The sequence below is a fragment of the Acomys minous genome (genome assembly GCF_964271855.1).
Source record: "Acomys minous genome assembly, chromosome: 2".
In the NCBI taxonomy this organism is placed as follows: domain Eukaryota; kingdom Metazoa; phylum Chordata; class Mammalia; order Rodentia; family Muridae; genus Acomys; species Acomys minous.
The window spans coordinates 109,171,370-109,189,181 of record NC_140484.1 but is presented as its reverse complement, the minus strand read 5'-3'; the positions used below and the strand labels follow the sequence as shown (position 1 = coordinate 109,189,181).

The 17,812-nt window shown below is 52.9% G+C and overlaps 1 protein-coding gene across 1 annotated transcript in view; it reads right to left on the bottom strand.

The window, feature by feature from the left end:
• Window positions 1-916: 916 nt before the first annotated feature.
• The window catches only part of RGMA (repulsive guidance molecule BMP co-receptor a), a 43,392-nt gene continuing 26,496 nt past the window's right edge, over window positions 917-17,812 (bottom strand). The window contains exons 3-4 of the mRNA XM_084765686.1: window positions 11,050-11,564; window positions 917-3,382 (exon numbers count right to left, since the gene is read on the bottom strand). Coding sequence (XP_084621812.1) covers window positions 2,681-3,382; window positions 11,050-11,564 — 1,217 coding nt within the window. The 3' untranslated portion in view covers window positions 917-2,680. The remainder of the gene's footprint in view (window positions 3,383-11,049; window positions 11,565-17,812) is intronic.

Below are 17,812 nucleotides of genomic sequence, written 5' to 3'. Positions count from 1 at the left end.
GTAGTCTCCTCAGGCACTATTTCCCTAATGAAATCATCCCTTAATGAGGCAGGTCAGACACTCCAGTCTCTAACCTCCCAGTCTCTCTTGTACTACTGCTCAGACCCCCAAGTCACTTTGCAAGCATGAACTCACTGACCCCAAATAACCCCATGGGATAGGTACTTTCCAGCTGGTAAAATTGGGGATGGGTTTTTAGAGGAGTTTGATGACTTGCTCAAGATCACTTACCTGGGACATCAGCCTGGCTTGTAGTACCAGGAGCAGACTAGTTGGAGCAAAACAGACCTAGGTATGTGCCTTGACTCTGCCCTTGCTAAGGCACAGTGCAGGTGGGTGCATCTCACCTGGTTCTTAATCTGTTAAATGCTTTGAGTCCCTTGACACTGACCCACTGGGTAGCTTTTTTGTTTTGTGTTGTTTTTAGGGGGATGACCTATGACCATAGTCAGCAGTGAACCTGGCTTTACACAGGTCTGGACAGTGGTCCTACTATGTACTAGGACCCTGGGTTGGGTACAGAAGGGATGCTGAGGGTTGACTTGTGGCTGGGGCTCCTGGGCAACACTGGCTTGGATGAAGCCATTATGGGCCTCAGACCAGCCTGTGGGCCTCTCCAACTTTGTCCTAGAAGATAGACCACAGCCTTCCACCATTCCAGCGTCAGTGTGCACCAATACCTCTAAAGCAAGGGAAACCAGACCAACCAAGTCTTTCTAAGTGCTCAAGGTAAGGAGGACAACTAATCTCAGAGGGCTATGGTGATCAGACAGCTGCCGTGTCACAGGTCAGGACAACTGAGCACACATTTGCCCAAAGCACAGCCCGTCTCGACCCACTCCGCTGCGGGACACATCCACCTCACCTTTCCACCCCACAAGGACCAAACTCTGTTTAGAAAATAAACTCCAACATCTCCTCTAAAAGAAAATAACAAAACAAAACAAACTTTACTTGCATTTAGCCATTAATAAATAATTTACAGTATGTACACGCAGTGACACTCCGCACAGGTCGCAGACATGTGGACGCAGTGAGGGGTCCCCACTTCCAAGCAGACCGTGATCAAACACAACCAAAATAAAGTGCTTCAACTTTCTTTTTTCTTTTTTCTTTTTACTTCCAACATAGGGATTAGCTAAAAAACCAGCAGGGAGAAGGAGGGGCTGAGCTGACCTCTCCCAGCTACCCATGTGGTTTTGGCAGGGGGTCAGGACCTCCGGGAGGGAGAGGCAGGCTCTGCAGCCTCCTGGCCAGTGTATGAGAGGTCCCTAGGGAGCAGCAGAGGGCTGCTAAAAACATTGAGTATGGAGGGCTGTGGGGCTGCTGGCTGGGGAGCCCATGGGGCCAAGCTGCACCACTGTGCTGGTACCTTGGGGGGCCTCTGGAACAGCAGCAGAGATGGGAATGGCTCTGGGCTTTGTGGATGGATGCTCACTTTAGCTGAAGGAAAGCCAGGCTCCCATTGGCAGGCCTTCGGCCATGTGGCCCAAGAGTTTAAAGAAGGTTCTAGTGGGAAGAGACGCTGCCAGGGTACACGGTGCAGGAAGGTCTCTTAGATACTGCCCGTCCCCGCTCCCCCCACTTGAAGAAATCCAGACAAGAGGGCTCGGGGTGGAGCTGCTGACCAGCAGCCAGGGAAGTCTAGGAGGCAGGTGAAGAGAGAGCAGGGGATGGGGCAGGCCAGCTGGCCCTATCCACTGGATCTGCTGCTCACATGGAAGCCTCGGAGCTCCTTCTGGGAGACTCTTACCTTTGTTGGCAGGGTGTGGGTGGGGTGTGGGTGTGGGTGTGGGTGTGGGTGGGGGTGGAGCAAGAGATAGGGGGGGATCCAAGCCCACGAGTGGCACCGCTTAGATCTCAGGCAACAACACACCCTCCCTTCAACTGTGGGGCACCTCGAACTCACATCCGTGGTAGGTGGATGCACAAGGGCAGTGTCTGTGTAGCACCGGGTAGGAAGGTACCAGGAGGGCACTGCCTGCTGGCTACAATGTGACATCCGTTTGCTAAAGATGCTGAGCAGGTCCCTCTGGCCGGTGTCACACTGCTAAGGAGGCCCTGCCAGGGGAAAGAACCATGGAGATGTTTCAGTCTTGGGGTGTCCCGATGGGCTCAATGTGTGCGAGTGTGCTTGTGTAACAGTGTGTGCGCGTGTGTGGGAGGGCACAGGAGGCCCCAGAGTAGGTGTGCAGCAGTCAGCCGGGCCTGTCTCAGTGCATTGTGAGGGTGTGGAAGGAGCCGACTTTCCCAGTGTCTCTCTGGTGGTGGGGGTGGGACTTCAGCTTAGGGGGGGGCTCTGGTTTGCACATTCACACGGTGGGGTCGGGGGTAGAGGGAGCTTCTCTCCCTCTCGTATAACTCTACTGTCACAAAAACACGGCATCAAACACCACAAGCTTGTCGCGTGCACTAAGAGAGAGGGGAGGGCTGTCCCAGGCCCCGAGCCCTGGCCAAAACAGATGATGACATTTCTGAGGGAACTGTGTCTAGGCCATCAGCCAGAGGCCACCTCTGCTGCTGAAGGGTGCAGAGAACACTGGGTCACAGGGAACCCACCTGCTGGGCCACACCCTGATGCTGACTTGGGCCCTCAGACAAAGGAGAAGCCAAGGGCAGCAGCTGCCGAAGGCCGGGGGCAGAGTCTATGCCCTCTTACGTACCCTACACGGTCAACCATCTAGCACAACAGAGGCAGCAGGGCCAGGAGTGTGAGGGTGCCAATGAACACCTGGGGCGCCAAGGGAGATGCTGCTGCGGCCACAGCACCCGGCAGTGCCCGAGTCCTTTCAAACAGGTGCAGCTTGTCCTTGTTGGAATGGAGCATCCTGCCATCCTCCAAGGCATAGTAGGCGGCCAGCGTGAAGTTCACATCGCCGGTTGTGAGGAGGTCGAAGACACAGGCCTGGTAGTACAGGTCTTCCACGGGCAGCTTCTCCTTGCACTTGGCTACAGCTGTCTCATACGGGAATGTCTCGGGGACCACAGGAGAGGGGCTGGCAGCTGCCGGCCTACGAGGGCTTTCGGCGTCGGCACGGAAAGCCTGGAAGTCGATCTGCTGGTTGAGCGGGCAGCCCCGCAGGCAGAGGTAGAGGCCTTGGCTGTCACGGTCCTCCACAGCGTTGACTACCTCCTCGGGCATGCGGACGGCAAAGGTGAGGTAACGGCCCACCTGGCGGACCACGATGGTGGTGCCTATGTACTTGGCCTGGATCTCCACATGCTGGCCGGACACCTTCTCTGTGATCTTCAGGCTGTTGGCTCCGTGTTTGTCTCCACCGTTCTTGGAGCCATCGGCAAAGGCAGACGGAAGTTCGTCCATCTCAGCTTGGTACACTTTCTGGTCCACACACTCTTGGAAGTTCTTGAAGATGATGGTGAGCTGTGGAGGAGGGGACAGAAGAGGATGGGTCAGGATGTGAGGAGACTCGCCTTAGAGGTTTCAGGGACCCCGGAGGTGGCTCCATGTTGCTGTGGACCCTCCCTTCTCCATAGTGGTCACAGCTTAATACCATCTGTACTGTGGTATACTTAATATTTTTCTTTGTAACTTTTTTGCTTGTTTTTTTTTTAACATATTAAAATTACTTAGAAAAACTTCAGTTCAGTACTGTAATTAAAAACAACAACAACAACTCATTCACTATAGAGAGAGGTGAACCATAATGATAAAATTAAAATAAAAGTAAATGGTCCAATTAAAAATAAAAGTTGGTATATGCCTAGCACTCGAGAGGCAGGTGGATCTCTGAGTTTGATGTGGATTTCTAAGTTTGATGCCAGCCTGGTCTACAGAGTGAGTTCTAGGGTAGCCAGGGAGACACAGAAAATCCCTCTCTTGGAACTCCCCCCCCCCCCAAAATCCTTAGTCCACCACAGTCAGGATAAAAACTGCTCCTCAAACATTGGACCCCGATTCATTTGCCTCATGGGTACCCCCTGATATGGCAAAAGGGGCTCACGAGATGTGACTGTTAAGGACAGTCAGATGGAGACATACTGGTCACCTGTGTGGGCCCAAGGACAACCACAAGTGTCTACAGGAAGGTGGCAGCCAACCAAAGAAAGCCAGAGACTTTAGGCTATGGGTGCAGCCTCCGTGCAGGCCTGAGCAGGGAGGTCACTTCCAAACGCAGCCCACAGGTCTTCAGGCTGTCCTGGCAGTCAGACCCTCCCTGTGTTTGGCATTCCAGGGACTGCAGTTCCTATCCCTAGAGCAGGTGACATCGGCAATTCTACAGCTGCTCAGAGCACTGCAAGCAGCTTGCCGAAGGCTACCCAAGCCCTGAAAGGCAGAAGCAGGATTTTAGTTTTGGGTTTCTAACCTCCAGGGCAGCGGTTCTCAACCTGTGGTTCACGACCACTTTGGCAAACCTCTACCTCCAAAAATATTTACATTATGATTCATAACAGTAGCAAAATGACAGTTATGAGGTAGCAACGAAAATTATTTTATGGTTGGGGGGGGTCACCACAACATGAGGAGCTGTATGAAAGCGCTGTAGCATGAGGGGGATTGAGAAGACCACTGCTCTAGGGTCTTATAGCCACTAGTCCACAGGGTAGGAGACTGGGGAGTCCGGGAAAGGACCCAATGTGACTGTCATCCTGGGGGAGGTGTCTGGCTGTTTTCCAGGGATGACGATGCAAGGCCGGAGACTGGAAGAAGGCTATGCGAAGAATGGCCCCCTCCTCCAGCTGCTGCTCAGGGGCCAGCTGTTTGGCTGGGGGAAAGGTTGGGGCAGGAACCTCTCTGGGCACCATCAAGGCACTGCCCATGGGAGGGCAGCAAGAATCTGGCAACCCAGCCTGACGCCAGGAAGGGAGGCAGCATATGGGAGAGGTGACCCCTAGAGTCACCCCTCCAGCCCTTGTGCTGTCCCTTCCCAGGCTCAGTTACCACGGCCCTCTCTGTAGAACAAGCGATCTGGCTAGCTAGCTGCTGGGGCCTCCAGGGGGATGCTGCTCCTACTTCTACATCAGAGGATCCTCCAGGAATAAGGGACCCCGGCTGCTGATGGCACGTGGGCCTGGTTGAGGCTGGGTGCTCTGCCTGGCTGCTCAGTAGGTATGTGTAGCAGCAGAGAGGGCCATGACAGCCTGAGAAGGCTCACAGCATCATGGGGCAATACTGAAGTGCTAAAGGGAATCTCTGGTCCAACAAGTATTAAGGACGAAACCAGGAAAATCATGCGCATGGTCAGGGGTAAGAGTCAAAACACCTGGGTTTGGGAGGGTGGCAGAACAGTCATCCAGGAAGGCCAGATGTGAGGACTGGGGATTGACAGATAGTGCCTGGCTGCTGGTCTAGGCTCCAAGGAACCTAGGAGGCCTCAGGCCGGGGCAGTGGAGCCCGGAGTCTTCTGCCCACCACACACTGAGCAGGCTGACAAGTGCTCAGAACTTTGGGTGGAGTTCCTCGGCTCAGTACCATCTTGTTCTGGGGGGGGCCCCCCCCATGCTAACCAGGTAGGAAGTGGTGGCATCCAGGGGTCCTGGGACCCGAGAAGACCAGGATCCCTGTCGGACCACAGGCCCAGAGGCAGGAGGGGTGGCCGGACATCAGCAACGGCAGGCTGCATGCGTCTTAGAGGAGCTAGGGTATTCTGGATTTTGTTTTGTTTTGGGTGGGTTCCTTCCTCTTTAGAAATATTAAAAACCAACCCAAATATATAACAACCTCCTCCCGAAGCCCAAAACAAAACAAAAACCCCTGCTTCAAGGTCTTTTAGATTCTACGTGTATAAAAACAAATACAGGCCAGGCGGTGGTGGGCACACACCTTTAATCTCAGTACGTGGGAAGCAGAGGTAAGCAGATTCCTGAATTTAAGGCTAGCCTGGTCTACAGAGCAAGTTCTAGGACAGCCAGAGCGGCATAGAGAAACCCTGCCTTGAAAAGCAAACAAAAAAACCAAAACCACCACCATCACAACAACACAAGCACAGTCTGGGCTAGACCATACTAATATTTTCCTTCTGGCTTTAAAAAGAAACAAGCACCTTCCCATGGTGTGCACTTTATGTGATGAGTGACCAGCCCCATGTATTGCTTTGTAGAGAGAAAGGCTGGGGAGGGCTGTGTCCCCAGCATCTGAGCTCTGAAGGCACTCTTCACTGGCCATCCAGCTTTCTAAGCATGGGACTCCATTTCCTGGTTTCCTCTCAAGGCCTCCCATGGGATGTCAACAGAGCCTGTCTCCGCTTCAGAGCCATAAGCCCAGGGCCACATGAAAGTGCAGCTACTACTTACTCTCTGGTCCCTGACCTATGAAAACGGCGACTTCATATGGTTTGGCTTCCCCTTTTCTTCCCAGCCAACAGCTTGCCCACCGTGTTATGGAGGCACCTGCAGGAATAGAGGTGGCTCAGCTAGGGTGGTCTGGGAAGGCATGGCAAAGGGAGAGACGCCAGTGTTCATCTTGTGTACAGAGCCACACAGACATGGGGAAGGGGGCTCTCGCTTTCCAAGTGTCATCAGTCTCCTCAGAACAGGAAAGGCTGGTTTGGCTCGAACCGCCATCTCTCGTGGAGACAGCCTCCTGGAAGGCTGACAGGCTGCCTGACTCCTTGGCACTTGTGCCAGGGACGAAGCCACAAGTAACAACATGAAGGGGGCCTGCCGAAAGCCTGGCGGCCTGCTGCCAACCCACCATGGATGGATGTCTCTCAGCCTTTGGTACCCTCCTTTTCAAAGGGGCCCTCGGATCTCTCAGTGGGTGGGGTGGGAAGGGGGGGAGGGATGAAGGGATGGAGGGAGGAGAGGATGTCAGTGATGTCATCTGAAGCCAGGGGCTGGGGGATACAGGAGGGGGCAAGAGTCTATAACCCCTAGAGGCCACTGAAGTGTTGTAATAGGCCTCTGAGTGCTAGGGGTGGGGAGAGATGAGTTCCTTCCCTTGGAGCCTCAGTTTCTTTGCCTGTAAAGTGGGCACATCAAGCCAAACTGGGAGGAGGCATTGGAGTGGGAAGCTGGCTGACAAGTCCACCCTTCTGTAGGTGGGGCCATTGAAGGCAGAGGGGGGGGGGCCTGGAGGGCTAATGGTAGCATCCTGGGCTTGACCAAAGCCCCTGGGTGAGGCCCTGTCCGTATGGGGCTGGACTTCCTGTACGTGGCTTCCATAACTGTGGGTGGGCAAGGCTACCAGGTGGTGGTGAGGTCAGAGTAAGGACCAGGCTGGGGCTAAATCTGGCAAGTGGGGTGGGGGGTTAGGGTGGGGTGTGAGAGCTAGAGTCTGGGCTCTGGTGGGAGGAGGTCTCCAGAGATTACACCACTTGGGGATCAAAGTCTCTTCCGCCCCTTGCTTCCCTGGGGGCACTATGTCTTCCTATTCCTCCACTGGGGACTCTCATTGTCATCAGGGATCAGCTCAGTGGCAGGCCCTACGGGTTCCCTGGGCGGAGCCAGGAGCTGCCGGCAGGGAGGGCAGCTGGCAGGGAGGGCACAGCATGGCGGTAAGGGGCTGGCATAAAGGGGGAGTCCAGGCTGCTAAATCAGAGAGCACACATACACGTGGGGAGCAACAGGCTCCAAGAACGGCAGAATGCCAAGGCGCTGGGAATTGGCCACTGAGGGGGGTAGCTCACCTGGGGACCACAAGGCTCCCGGTCTGGTTTAAGCTTTGAGTTTGGCTTGGCTACGGACAGCAGTACTGTCACTGTCTGGTCTGTAGCAGAGCCAAGCTGATGGGGTCTGAGAGTTTTCTGCCCCCTGAGTTCAAAGGTCTGGGTCACAGAGGAAGGGCTGACCTGGTCAAGCTCTGCCACACAACCCCATAACCACTCTGGCAGCCTCCATGCTGGCCTGAGTCGGGGAAGGCATCCCATTCTTTTCAGGCAGTTCTTGGGTGCCCAGGGCCCTGCATAGAGCCTGAATTCGAGTGGACATCTGAAAGGTAGGCGGAAGGAGGGAATGAAGGCCAGAAACAAGCGACCAATTAGCCCAACCTGGTTTGTGGACAGCATTACTTGCTTAGGACTGGGTTCTAGGTGTGCCTCAGCTGTCCAGGTGTTTTAAGGACAGGCACATTGCCTCTGGTACACAGCCTAAGTGTGCCCAAGGAGGCATAGGTCCAGGTCTCCCTGGTCACCTCCAGCTCTGTATTTGGGCTCTGTTGTCACATTTGGTGATCACGCTTTCCTAGGTCAAAAAGAGCATCAGCCAGTTGGGGTCCCCAGCCCTTTTGTATCCTTAGGCCTCCCTGGGTGCCCAGATGCTGGCCCTCAGGAGGAGCCCACAGCATGGGGTGGGCGGGGAGGCTGGGTCTCTTCCAGAGCCGTGTTTGTTGCTGCATTTAGAATCCACCGCCTCAGGCTTCCAGGACTCATTTATCTTGGCTCTGGGGAAGGAGGGTGGTGAGCAGCTGAAAGCGGCAGGAAGGTGTTTGGATGCATGCCTGGGGTACCCTGAAGTCTTCTGAGGGCCAGGACGGGGAGGAGACTGTTCTGGCCACAGATCTCCTGCCATGACCTGGTACTATGAACCTGGGAGGGCAACCATGGTGAAGACCCATTTGTTTCCTACTCAGTAGGAGGGTCCAGAAAGAAAACACCTTTGGTAGGTCATGGCCACCAGAGCAGAAGGAAGTGGCAGCAATGGAGCATTTTTTTTTCTGGCTGCCAGGTCACCCCACTATCCTCTCCTAGGGTGTGGCAGGGAGAGAAGGGAACAGAAACAGCCTTGTGGGCCAGCCTGGCACTGCCTGACATGTGGTCTTCCAACACATTCCTCCTGGGGGAAATAGACCCACTGTCTCCTAGCCAGCCCGAAGCCCCAGGGGGCTCTGGTGACAGGGTTGGCAGCACACAGAAGCCAGGCACTAAGGAGGGCAGACATGTCCCCACTGCCTGACAGCACTGCCCCTTCACCTGGATACTGGACCTCCTGGCAAGTCTGAAGCCCCTGGAGACCTTCCCTTTTCCCTTCCCAGGCAGAAGAGAGCAGGGGGAACCTGGGGCAGGCAGGAAGGAGTATTGCCCTTGCCTGAGAAATGGGGCTATGTCACTTAGCTGTCCCTGGCACTGGTTAGTGTGCAGGACTTGAGCTCTGGCCCCCAGACACTGATCCCACCTAGGAAGGGAGAATGAATGGCCCTCAGCTGACTCCGTGGCAATGGAGATCTTGCCTGGCTCCAGAGTTGTCCTGGCTGAAGTCAAAGTCTAGCTTGGGGTTCCCCACCAAGTGCATTTTGGGTGGGGAACCTCCTGTTTGGTCGAGTGGAACTATACTAGGCAGACAGGGCTGGCCCTGTGGAGGAGGAGTGAGGGTTTCTGGACGGCCTCTAGGGTACTTGTAAAGTGCCTCCGTATTCTATTCTATCTTCCCCCGTTTCAGGTGTTCAAGGCTCCGTCTGCCCGATCTCAGTGTCCAGGTAAGTCACGGAGACACAGGGCACCTTAACTACTGAATGATTTGTTTGTTTGCTCGTTTGTTTTATTTGTTTTGAGACAAGGTCTGACTTAGTCCAGGCTTCCATAGTCACTTGTCTAGGCAAGGATAACCGTGAACTGACTCCTGCCCCACTCCCTAAGTCGTGGGATTACAGGGATGAGCCACCATGTCCAGCTTTATGTGGTACTGGGGACTAAATGCTAGGCAAGCAATCTAACAACTGAATCACATCCCCAGACTCCAGTGAGGGCTTTAAAAAAAATACCCCATGTCCAGCCTCATCCCAGATGTGCAGTGGTGAAATCAGCCAGGAGGAGTGTGTGCATCCTGGAGTGGGGACACAGACAACGCCTTCCACAACTGCTGCCTTTATACGTGCAGCTGGAGAGGCAGGTAAGGCCACTGGTCCAGAGAGAGGAACGCAGACCACAGACTCAATATGCTTCTACCAAGACAGAGTCTGGGGCGGTGAGACCATGCCAAAGGCTTGAGAGTGAGTGTTTTGAGAGCATTTCTGAATTCTGTACTTTGTGTGTGTGTGTGTGTGTGTGTGTGTGTGTTTGTATGTATGTATGTAAAGTGTCCCTAGGTCCATGGACACGTGGAGGTCAGAGAGCAGAGATCAATATAGGTGTCTTCTTCAATTCTCTGCTATCTTTTCTGAGGCGCTTCCCGTTGAACTGGGAGCTCACCAATTCAGCCAGGCAGGATGGTCAGCGAGCCCCAGGGGCTTTCTGTCTCTGCTGCCCGGAGGCTGGGATTGCAGGCACCTGCCACTGCATGGCTTCCCGAGTGGGCGCTGCTGATCTAAACTCCGTCCTCACACTTGCGTGGCAAGCACTTTATAGACTGGGCCATTTTCCCAGCATCCTCTGAACTTCTGTTTTTGTAGAACTATAAGGAAATTGGTTTCCCATCTTTGCCTGTGCCGCACGTTTGGACAAATGTAAGCACACACAGTAGAATCTAAGTTTCCCAAACACTGTACCCAGCCCACTCACAGAGGCCGTCTTGCATCTGTGCCGTGCTAGGCTAATTCTTTTTCCTGTTTTGCCCAGTTGAAAAGCACACGTGTTCTGGCTGACCACGTGGGACTGCATAACCTATCAGGGGGCTCATTTCTGGAGAAGACTGACTCTCCATCTCTCAGCAGCTATTGGTGGACTATATACACAAGTGACATTAAAGGGCCTTGGTAGGTTGTGTATATGTATCACATAACATAAAACATACGTGTTGATGTCACAACAATTAAACAGGGGTCAATAAATTGAGAGGGAGTGGGAAGGACACATGAGTTGTCATGGGGAGAGAGAGAGGGGTAGAAATGGCGTGAAAACAGTCTCTGTGTATTTACTCCTGTGTTTTCGAAATGCGTAAAACAAATTAAACAAGAAAATAGACTTATATATTGTATATGCTGGTTTCCAACACCGGAATAGGGTCTCACGGCTGTCTCATGAGCAGTATCTATAAGTCTGAGAAATCCACACTAGAGGAAAATACAGACATAACTGCTAGTTGGTTTATCTCCCGACAAGGGATCTTTAGAGCAGTCCTTTGTGAACCATTTGCCTCTTTACTGACCCTGGTGCCAGCACAGCCTGAACAGCGTGACCCTGCAGGCCTGGCCCAGCCTCCCCAGACCCCGGTCCGTACCTTGCTGGTGGCCGTGGCGGCAGAGCCCGGCAGCACAGGTGTGTTGGTGACTTGCACGTTCAGGTAATTATTGTCGATGAGAGGCCAGGCGCCTTGCACCTTGCACGTCTGGAAGTGGTCTGTGAAAGTCCTGAGGTGCGGGTCCCCAAAAAGGCCGCAGTGAGTGTAGTTGGGGGTAGCTGAGTGTTTGTGGAAACTCTTCTCATAGTGGCAGATTTCGGGGCTATCTGAGCGCTCTTGGCTGTCCCCAGCTGGCGGGAGAGTGCGCAGGCGTGGCTGTGAGGTGGGGCCATCCTTGGAACAGTTGTGCTGGCTCATGAGGTCATCTATGCCATGGACAGCCGAGTGGTAAGCCAGGTCGCCCCGGCAGGTGCGGGCTGTCCGCCGCGTGCACAGGGCGTAGGTGCGCAGGGCCGCACAGAACTCTGGCACGTCGTCAGAGGCAGGGGCGTGGCTGCCTGACGTGGCACTCCAGAACTCAGAGTTGCACTTGAGGATCTTGCAGGGGGAGATGGCTACGGAGAAAAACAGGCATGCCATCACACTGGGACCCTCGTCTATGGACCTCTGTGGGCTGGAGATGCAGGGAGACCGCACCTAAACTGTAATCACCTATAATATATGCTCATTGATAAGTGATCTGTGGAGTAACTTGCCCTGTTTAGCCTTCCAGATTCTTTTGCGCGGCCTGCTATGGCGAGGGTCTAGATACATGGACTAAATTGCAGGAAAGGGCCAGCATTTGCATTTAGTGGGATGGTGATTGGTGACCAACCATCTTTTTGCATTAAAAAAAAAAAAAAAGGCAATACATAAGAAAGAAAACAAAACAAGTGAACAAGTGAACAAGCAAGATACTTATACCTCTTGGCTATCACCAGGAATTCTTGCAAAAAAGCAACATGAATTTGATAGGAATTTAACCCCTGTTTATACGTGCGTCTGTTCCTGCAACTGTGAGACCTTGCAACTCTCCACATGTTTATAATACGCATTTGAAATGAGGCATAACCGTGAGATCCACAGTGTGAATTTGAGTGTTAAGCGATTTACCTCACACAGCTGTGCGGCCAAGGGCTCCCCTGCTCACAGCAGTTCCAAGGGTGGAGGCAACCTTATCAATCAACGCATTCCCCAGTCCCTCCACCAGGGGTCAATGACATAATACCACATTGACTTCAACCTTTCCTATGACACCGAGGTCCCGCCTCTAGCTGACTAGCTCCAAGGGACTGTTTCTTAGGGTGGGCAGGGAACACTAACAAATTCAGTCAGTGTCGGCTGCTATGACCGGCTTCCTGGATCATTTCTCTCTTGCAATCCGAGAAGCTAATAGTTACCTCAAATCTGCTCTAGTTATTCTTATTGGTTTTGAGGGTGTATGTGTGTACGAGTGTGCTTGCCATGGCTTACATGTGGAAGGAGGGCATCTTTGGGGAGCTGGTTCTTGCATCCTACCTCTCTGGTTGTTCCTGCTATGCGTGCTGCTTCAGGCTAGCTGGTCCATGAGATTCTGGCAGCCTCCCCTTCCCCCACCCCATCCCCCCATCTCTCTGTCGTGGTGCACTGGCATTGACAATCTGTGTGACTGTGGAGCTTCCTGTGTGGACTCTGGGGAATCGAACCCGTGTTCTCAGGCTTGCATGTCGCTGAGCCACCTTGCTGGCAAATGAAAAGTTACAAACCCTGAGCCATTAAGAGACGGCCACGCCTGAGAACTGAGCCTTCAACATGCCTTCATCTTTATTTGGACAAGCAATCTACTCTTTCCTGGTCTTCTAGACTTCTCCATACACCCTACAGTGACTAGGAATGGCCAGGCATATCCCGCTGTAGCAGAATAAACGTTTCTATGCAGGTCGCAGGATAAAGGAGCTGGAAGTCCAGTTAGAAGACTGAGGGGCCTTGCTCCAGCTACTCCAGGCCAATAACTTGGCTTCTAACTGTGGAAAATCCAGTGTGTTTCTCTGCCGTCAGAAATCCTTATAAAATCCAGCTTCACATCAAAACAAGAAGAAAACTCTTTGAGGGTTAAGGCGGATGGGAACAGGGTCCCCTGGGGATACCCTGGCCTGTGACATCATCTCCCATGGAGCTGTGACCTACTTTGGGGCTAGGGGTGCTTGCACCCTGCTGGCAAAGGCAGTCTCTGCCAGGCCACACACCTGTGTGCTCTACACCACAATGCTCCAGCCTTGCCTCACTTGAAGTTAAACCCTTTCTTCCTCTTCCCTGCTCCCAGAGGCCTGAGCTGTCATCCCAGGGTTCTGTGGATGGATCCTCATCCTAATCCTGACCCCTACATCACCCCAATTGGGCAGCTCCTTCAGTCCACTGATGGCTTGTACTTTTTCTAAAGCACTGCGGGGGTGGGGGTGGGGCACCTACGCAAGGGCCACACTTTCCTCAGGCACTGGTGGGGTGGGCTCACTGCCTCATGTTCCACCTCCTTTTCACCAGGCTGCTTGCTAGGAATCGAACTCCACCTCTCTGTGCAAATGAGCCCCATTCCCCCAGATAACAGCATTTGGATTGTGGCCTTTGAGACATGACTAGGCTTAGATGCGCTTATGATGGTAAAGTCCCTTACAAGAAACGCCAGACCTTGCTCTCTCTCTCTGCACTCTGAGAAGATGCTAGTGAAGATGCTGAAGTCAGCCATCTGCAAGCCAGGAAGAGCCCCTCATGGAACTGAAGCCGACTGTGTTGGCCCTACTTTCCAAAACCATGGAAGTAAATGAAATTGTGTATGACTACTGCCCTATGGTGCTGTTCCACAGCCTGCACTGACTGACACAGAGATAGAAACCTCACCCAACCCTCCCTCAGTTCCCTCCCGGGCCTTCTTTACGCAGCCCATGGCAATGGAGCTACATCCGGCCAGGTATCAAAGGTCTAGGCAGATTTAACTTCATAGAATCTGTTCTTCCATCACTGGTTCCATGGTGATCTAGGCCTGGCTTGATCCTATTTGCAAAAAGACAGGGTATGGATCAAGAAGTGGCAAGTAAGCTCTTGCCTGGTGACCCCTACCCCTCCAGCTTTGGTGACCTTTGCCCCGGCCTGACTCAGGGCACCCATTTCCTGCTTCCACAACCCTATCCTCTCAGAAGTTTGCGTGGCACCCATGAATGCCTTCCCCACTAGATGCTTCTTGGAGGATGGAGGAGACAGAAGGGTGGGATCCTGAACTTGGCAACTCGATTTTGTCCTTGCTAGGGAGCAAATGAAGAAAGCTTGGGTTTTACGCAAGACAGAAAAAAAAAAAATGGCGACACTTGCGATTTCTCTAGCCAGAGAGACTGAGGGGAGACTGAGTCGTCAAACAGCCAGTGATAGACTTGGGTCACAGGCACAATCTAGTTAGTCTCACAGAAATGGGGATGATAACTTATGGAGGTCTTTGGGTTTGGGGGGCAGGTATCCAGGGGTCAAACCCACAGTGGTGTGACCTCTCTGAGCCACAGTCATGCAGTAGGGGTGGGGCGGGCGGGGCTAGCAGTGCTAACCAAGCAAAGCACGCAGAATTCAAGAAAGGCTTCCCGAGAAAGAGAATTCTGTGCTGTTAGCGTTGTTCAACTGTCGTCAGTACTGCTAACGTGATTTGAAGATTTACCACGCGCCCGATGATGTTGCCTTTAATTCTAAGATGCCTCCAGGACTTACAATTCCCTTCAACAGACAGGCAAAAAGGAGTCTTGATTAGCTTTTCCCCTAGGTTCCTTGACACAAGCAGGATGTGACCACAGCTCCTAGTTCCTAAACTGCTGTCTTCTCCCTACCCCCACCCCTCAAAACCAAGCTGCTTTCATCTCAGGCCTTGGCTACTGCGGGGGGGGGGGGGGGGGCAGGAATTTTTATCTTCATTTTACCAGCAGGAGGCCTCAGGGGGTGGAGCTGCCCTGGGTCACAAAGCCACAAGTGTGCCTCAGACCTGTGGGCCTGTGCAGGTCTTCAAGCTGCCTCAGTGCTTTTCTCTCTCTTTCTGTCTTCCTTCTTTTCTTCCTTCCTTCATTCTCTGGGTGGGGTATAAGTGTATGGCGGTAACCCCTTTCCACCGAGGTGTGTGACCCGTGTGTGTGTGTGTGTGTGTGTGTGTGCGTGTGTGTGTGTCCTGTGCAGCATATAGGTTGAAGTCAGGTCCTCTATCTTATTTCTTGAGACAAAGTCTGTCCCCTGAACCTGGAAGCTGCTGGTCTGACTGGACTGGTTAGCCAGCAAGCCCTCAGGAACCCCCTGTTCAGATCCTCCCAGAGCTGAGGTTACAGACATGGGCTACCACCACAGTGCTCAAATGTTAAGGGAATCCTTGGGATCGGAGCTCAGTTCCTAAAGCTGACAAAGCAAGCACTTCATCTACTGAGCCATCTCCTCAGCTGCATTTCTGTTTCCTTTTTTTTTCCCATTGATAATATTCATATTACATCTCAATTGTTATCCCATCCCTTGTATCTTCCCATTCCTCCCTCCCTCCTGCTTTCACCCTATTCCCCTCCCCTATGACTGTGACTGAGGGGAGCGCCCCCCCTCCCGCCACTGTATATGATCCTAGGGTATCAAGTCTCTTCTTGGTAGCCTGCTATCCTTCCTCTGAGTGCCACTGGGCCTCCCCATCAAGGGCTCAGGTGCATTTCTATGCTTTTCAAAATGCGTTCACTGCAAGACTTCCCTTCCTCAAGACACCATCTGAGATGATCAGTTCCTCCAACTGGTTCTGTTGTTGTCACAGCACAAATGGATTCTGTGCCCTCCCATCAGAAAGGCTTGTGGCAGGCTGCTGGACACAGATGCTCCTGAGAAATGACCCATCTCTGACTCTGGAGGTCCCCCCTTTGCTGTCCCACAGCTCTGAGACCTTAAGCTAGCCTGGCAAAACCTCATTTGGAGCTTCAGAAAAAGGCTGAACTCTCCTACTGTGGCTGGAGACATTAAGAGCTCAGCAAGGCACCAGCTTGCAAGTCGATGCTGACAGTGTTAAGTTGGGGCCAGAAGTGGGTGTGCCCAGTGAGTCCCCTCTGCTACTTCTTCAGATGGTAACATGACCCTCTGGGGCCTGTCAGCCTTAAGTGATGTACACACATACAGCTGTCATTTCTAAAGGCCCTGGGGGGAGGGACTTCAAAGATGCCAAGGCTGAACTGTCTTCATGGGCAGTAAGCTGAGAAGCACCTGACCTCTACTCTATAGAGGTATCACCCAGCACCCCATGCGACAGCACTAAATCACCAACTGCAGGCCACTTAGCACTCAGGGACCTATAGGCAACCTGGCCGAGCATCAAAAGCAAAAGCTGCAAAGTCCCCTATCAGAAGTTCCCAAGATGTTTTTTTCTTCTCTCCCCCCCCCCACCCCCTCTCTCAAAGCAAGAGATTCCAGGCAGTAAATCGGGACTTCTGAGGCCAGCCTTCATACACAGATTACCAGGACAAATCTTATAAGCATCTTATGCAAACAAGGGAGAAAACCAGCCATTTTGAGCAAGCCCTCGATGCCTTCTGCTTGGCAGAAGGGCTCTGACTGCCACACAGTGAGTGGCGGGTGATAGCTCTTTTCTGGGGATTGCACATACAAAAGTGGGGCTCACCTCACCTTCTGTCAATCTCCCAAGAGCGGGGCCTCATGGCTAACCTGGCACCTACTCCACGTACCCACTGAAAGCATTTTTTTTTTGAGATTTCAGAGGCCTTGCCTCTCCCCGCCCCCTGCACCAGTGTCCAGCTCTGTCTCTGGTGGAAACCTGGGACAACCCCCCCCCCCAATGTATCCAGAGTTCAGGAAGCTTGCATTTGCCTACAGCTAGCCATTCCACAGTGCGTTTCTTTTGGATTGAGCCCTGATGGGAAGCCACACGGCTAGGTCTTAGATGTCATTATTTTCTGTGGATGGCAACCAGTGCTTCTTGGGAAGCAGAAAGGCAATGAAAAGACCTCAGAACACCAACCAGTGTGACGAAAAGTATCTACGCACCAGGACAGCCACGGCCGTTTGTTCCGGGAGTCCCGCTTTGAACCGCTAATCAAGCCCAATCTTTCAGAATAATGACCTGCTTATTACCACCCTGTTTGCATGACAAAGCTTCCCAATAAAGCTTATTTTGCCGGGGCTCAGAGGGGGTGTGAAGGATCAACCATGAGAAAGAAGTCTTAGGAATGTGGTGAGTCCTCCAGGGCCAGAGCCCAGGAATAAAGACAATGTAATTTGCCACCATAGAAAAGCCCAATAGACCAATAAATTACCCGCATGCAAGGGATTAGATCAGGTTTCAGGGGCCTAGGGGAGGGGCAGGGGAAGCAGGGAAAAGTGGGGGGTGGGAAGACAGCCTTGCCTTCTCTTAAAGAGGTAAGGATCGCTTAGAATGCAAGCCCCAGGGTCAAGATGTTTTCAGCTCTGCTTGCACTGATTTAGTTTGTTCTGAGTTTTGGATCCTGCCGTGTGCTGGGACCTGTGATGGATGCTGTTCTCGGAACACACAATGCTTAGGTGGGGCCTTACCAGATTCTGGAATGTTTCATTTGAGTTTGGATGGAGGTGTGATGGTATCAGGGAAGCAGCGTTTCCCTGAGATTGTCGAGAGGCAAGTACTGCCCGGTCGGAGGGTAACAGGCCGGGGAAGGGCCGTCAAGCAAACAGCATCCAACTTCAAATCAAGCAAGGTCCTTTGCTGGTGGAACAGGAGTCATTTAAACCCCCCGCTCATCGGCTGCCGTTCTGCTGGATTCTGCCACCAGGGGGCACTGGGTGAAAAAGGGAAAGGCTGAAGGTA